The 5,154-nt window shown below is 29.5% G+C and overlaps 1 protein-coding gene across 1 annotated transcript; it reads left to right on the top strand.

Annotated features, from left to right (window-relative positions):
• The first annotated feature begins 1,676 nt into the window (after window positions 1–1,676).
• On the top strand, window positions 1,677–4,842 carry LOC100168245 (uncharacterized). The gene is given in 4 exon segments (NM_001162311.1): window positions 1,677–1,849; window positions 2,736–2,958; window positions 4,390–4,524; window positions 4,600–4,842. Coding segments are annotated over 3 exon segments (459 nt in total). The 5' UTR covers window positions 1,677–1,849; window positions 2,736–2,769; the 3' UTR covers window positions 4,735–4,842.
• The last annotated feature ends 312 nt before the right edge of the window (window positions 4,843–5,154 follow it).

Here is a 5,154-nt window from a genome sequence, read left to right as displayed (position 1 = left end):
TCACAGACCTTTGGGCTTCGGCTAACACAGAAATACAGAATATTAAATAAAACTATTATTCTATTATTGTAGTTGACAATAATATTTTTCCAACCAATTATTTCGAATAAAAATAAAATGTTCGAAATAAAAAACCAAAGTATTCAATACCAAAAAGTATTTAAAATACCATTCAAAATACTTCATGCTGAGAGTATTTAAAAAGTTATTCAATACTTAAAAAAGTATTTGAATACTTTTACTCAAATACTTTACAGGACTGCTTATAGGTACGTTCAATTCTCGTCTATGGTTCGATCATTTAGAATTCTTATCTTCGAATTTAAATTAGTTGAACGACTGCAGATTCGCTTCATTAGCTAAGCGTCCCTCTGGCATCTTACTAAAAATTGAGCATCCACAACATTTTTTTCAAGCTGTCATGGATGCGTTAAATCTTTGCTCTCTCGAGGATAGGCGTCTAAGGGCCGATCCTAATTTTTTATTAAAATTAATTCGGTGTACGATTGATGCACCTCGACTCCTTAAGCGTATAACCCTTAGAGGTCCACCCACCAATAGACTATAGTAGATAATAATAATAATAATAATAACTTTATTGCATTTAAGAAAATTTTTACATACTTTGTACAAATAAAGATTATTTAAATGATTGTCTCCAAAAGCCTTGGCTTGTGGAGGAGACAACAGTTCATTTTTAAGGCGTATTTACAATTTTAAGAAAACTACATTTAATTCTTATACATAATAACAACTTAAGTTATACAAATACATAGACAATAATTAAACAACAAATTATGAGACAGGCACAATATTCAAATACAGCACAAATGTATGGATGGTTTTATAAACAAATGTTCATCTTATACTTAATATACATTTTATAACGTTCATAATCATTATAAAATAATAATTGTTTGATAGGTATATCGTACTTCATGCATAACTGTATACCTATATTAAATGAATCTTTTTTCCCAAATTCCGTATTTATTTAATCTAAAAACATTGTATCTATTTTGACGAGTAGAATAATTATGGTTGAAACTGACACTTTCAAATTTATAAAAGAGATCCCATGAAACTTTTTACATCCCAACTTTCCGTTCCAACTTTTTATCGAATGATCTCGTCTTTGTTAAAACAATGCGTACCTACCTATTTTAAATAATAAATGATAAATACTTTGGTATAATATGACCTTAAATTTCTTTAATTTTACAATAAAATCAACCAGGGTTAAATTAATGAAAGAAAAAAAGGTAGGCAAGTGGTTGTCGCTCTGCTGTACAGTAGGTTACAAGTGGGTCACTGTATAATGGATGGCATTAAATTTGATTATATCATTGTATACGAAAAACGATTCTGAGCGGAGACAGTTAAACAGTTTGTCAGTGTAGATATTATTTTATATTATATTTATATTGTTAATTGTTATTACTTATTAGTTATTACTTACTTATTTAGTTACGAGAAATTCAATGAAGATACGAGAATTTTTTAGCCGTAGTATGAGAATTACTGTTTTAAAGTCTGGCAACCCTGCTTCAGGAGAATTAGTTGGTACCCGTCGGCCATCACCCGAGTAATGTTTTGTTTTTGTTAACAAATTACGAGTTACGATTTATCATTTTATTATATTATACACATAAGAAATAGCCATAAGGCTGTAGGCCTGTAGCCAATGTCTACGTAACAATAATTTACAAGTAAAAGTTCTACAAGTTACCGAAAGTTGAACAGTGTATATATACGCACGAATAACTTATAATTATTCGACGTTAACGATTGAAACCAGCACAACTTAGACGTACTACGTACAATCATCTGACCCATTTGCATTTAACAGGTAAGGCACTAACCGAATCTGTACCTACGTCAATATTAATCGTGTAGACAGGGTTACATTTTACGTAGGGTTTTAAGGGTACTTACCCCGGGCAGCAGATGTTTGGGAGGTATCCGGATACCAGAATACTGAAGTAGGTACTATAAAACAAATTTGAATGAAAGTGATGTAGGTACTGGATTTGTTATCATTTGATGAATTTTAGACTACTTTACAGGGAAAAAAATCATGAAAATTACCAAATTTATAAAAATGTATTTATTTATGTATATTTAACAATTTTGATTTAACTCATTTTTATTGTAATATTTAGTATTTACAGTAGGTATATTATAAAAAATTAAAAGTATTAACTTTATTTAAGCTGTAAAATAATTTATTATTAATGTAACAGTTTGAAGGTTTAATTTAAAAATTTAAGTATATAAAATATGATATTAATATACTTATTTTTATTCTTCAAACTATGAAGGTTTTTATACAAATTTTATAATATTGCTATCTTAATTATATTTAAAATTTGTGATACATGAACAGCATTATTTCAAACTTGAAAAAACCCGTTTTATGTAGATAGTTATAAACGCAAGTTTGCAAATTTTTTTCTTTAACTACTAGATATTGGGTATTTTTAATTTTTTTTACTGCTAGGGGCCTCAAAAAAATATTCCCTGGGCATCTGAAAGTCTAAATCCAGCTCTGCATGTAGACACTAGAGGCAGTAGGCATGTCAATGACTAGTTATTAAATTACGTTTAACAATACTTGCTGCATTTATCTTATATTATGTCTATGGTCATAAACAATACATATTTAATAATTATCTTTATCAGTTGTTCGACTTAGGCCCGAAATTTCGTGTCTGATAAAATGTTACTTTTTTCAGACCGCTACTGTTTAGTGCAGGTGATACAGCAGCCATGTGCTTGAAACGGGATAATGATGACAATTGTGACAAGTTTTTGTTTCCGTTTCCGATAATGGACACTATCGATTTGACGATAGATGAATTAGGGGATGATGATGACTTTGTGGAAATCACACCACCGCTTGTCGACCAGTGGAATTATCCGTACAATTTGTTGCCATCTAGTGATGAAGAAGAGCCGGTAATAGTTCGATATATGTTACAACATAACACTGCGTTTTGATATACACCGCCCAAAACTCGTGATATACCCAGTAGGTACACGTAAAATTTTCACAATAAGGTTCATTTGGTTTTTGTTTTCGGCTTAATGTGTAATATCACTGAATAGGTATATATTTAATATTTATCTAGTTAATTTTGACAAATTCTAATAATATTGGCACATAGACCTATGGCATAATATTCTTTTTCTGCCAGCATAATACCTAGATTTTAAAGGTTTAAAAGAATACATAAGTCTTTTTTACTTAAACACTTGTAAATAAATCTGGTACAATATGTAGTTAATAGTAGTTTTACTACACTTACTCCTAGTATTTTTCTACATCAAAATTTTAACCCCCTAGATTTAGACAATCAGTTATCAGTTACTGATTAAATTTTGCTGAACAGTTAAAGTTCATCTGTAAACATGAGTAACTTAGAGACTGAAATAACCGATTATACCTATTGTTATGCAGTGGCGGATGTATGACATTTTTATTGTGGGTGCTATATTGAGAATAAAGCTTCTTTATAGGTACCTTATCATGAACAACTTTGGGCTGAAAACAAACTTTATTAAAAATCAGTTTTTTGGTAGTAGGTAGGCTACATATTATGTGGTCTACAAATTAATATGTGTTTAGTTCTATGTGATAACTGATATCTAAGTATCTAATTTATAAAAATAAAGTTCGATACACGCAACGGTGGATGTTTCAAACTCCCAATCAACCCTTCCCCCTAAATCTGCCACTGTTGTTATGTGTTCAACATATTACCTTCAAACATGACTTAAGATATTATCCAATAAAATAAATAATAGCTTATAAACAGCCCATTCACAAGTAGCATTGTTTGTTTGATGTTGGCTATCTAGGTAAGTCTATTCATTATCTATGATAAAGGAATGTTGTACTTATTATACATACAGCTCTTTTTTTTTCTAGCAAACATTATTAATAATATTAAGTTAGTTTAAAGTTAAAGTTTTCAAAGAATGTACCAATTATATTACCATATACATAAACAGACGCACATGTGCTGCAATGTATAAGCTTGTAGCTTGCTGCTCTTGAGTCTTGACTATTGAAGAAAGACTAAGACAGTTCAAGACAGATTAGGGTCACCCGCAGTGGTAGTTAAACTAGGAAGGTGATGAGGAGGATAGATCCCCCATGACCTTTTTTTTTCAATATTTATAATTAGGTATCAAATGGTAGCCATAAGTTGTATTTTTAATGATTCAATAGTATATGGTAAAATAACTACCGTATCCGCCCTCCTCTTACATGACAAAATCATTTAACTGCCACTGGTCACTCGCCTTATAGATTGAGAAGTTAACAATTTTTATTAGAAATTATTATTTTATTACTTATTAATATTTAATTTGACTTAATTTTAGGCGAGAGGTTTCATAAGCCATATGGAGGACGGTAATGGAGATGTTCATTATACTCGTTCAAGTACCACTCATGACTTATCAAATGAAATAAATCAAAATGCTAACACACCAAGTGCATCAGTAAATATCAACTTTGTAAGTATTTTTATTATTTTAAAAATTTTAAATATGCGCTTGTAACATTTAAAGTAATTATGTATAACAATATAGAGTATTTCGGAAACCAACAATACTGATCAATCTAGTGAAGATAGAGAATTTGAATTGAATATACCACAAATATTGTTATCGATGTCCAGAATATCACATAATTTGTACAATCAATCTTCGTCATCTCATGATTAATTAGTCTTATGTATGTATACTATAATATTGTTTTATTTAATCAGTAAATTGTACATTTTCATAAAAAATATACTTTAGTTCAATAAAATTATTAATTGTTTAAAGGAACATTTATAATTATATTATTTAAAATTAAACCCTTCAACAAGGTTCATATGATTTTAACAATTGTACAACGTTAATTAAATAAAATCCGATCAATGCTCCTGCTGTCGATCCAATTTGAGTAATGCAGCCGTAAAGAAATAGTCCTCTGTTACCTTTGTTTCGCAGTACTGCAGCTATTGACAATTTAACATAAGAGGCACATCCAAAGAATAAAACCCACATAAAAACCTAGAATATCATAAAACAACATTAGATTTTTAAAAATAGTTTTAGGTAGATATATATTTTATCGCTATATTACATTTTTAAGGG

Source organism: Acyrthosiphon pisum, chromosome A2 (genome assembly GCF_005508785.2).
Source record: "Acyrthosiphon pisum isolate AL4f chromosome A2, pea_aphid_22Mar2018_4r6ur, whole genome shotgun sequence".
NCBI lineage: Eukaryota > Metazoa > Arthropoda > Insecta > Hemiptera > Aphididae > Acyrthosiphon > Acyrthosiphon pisum.
This window is presented reverse-complemented; position numbering and strand designations above follow the sequence as displayed.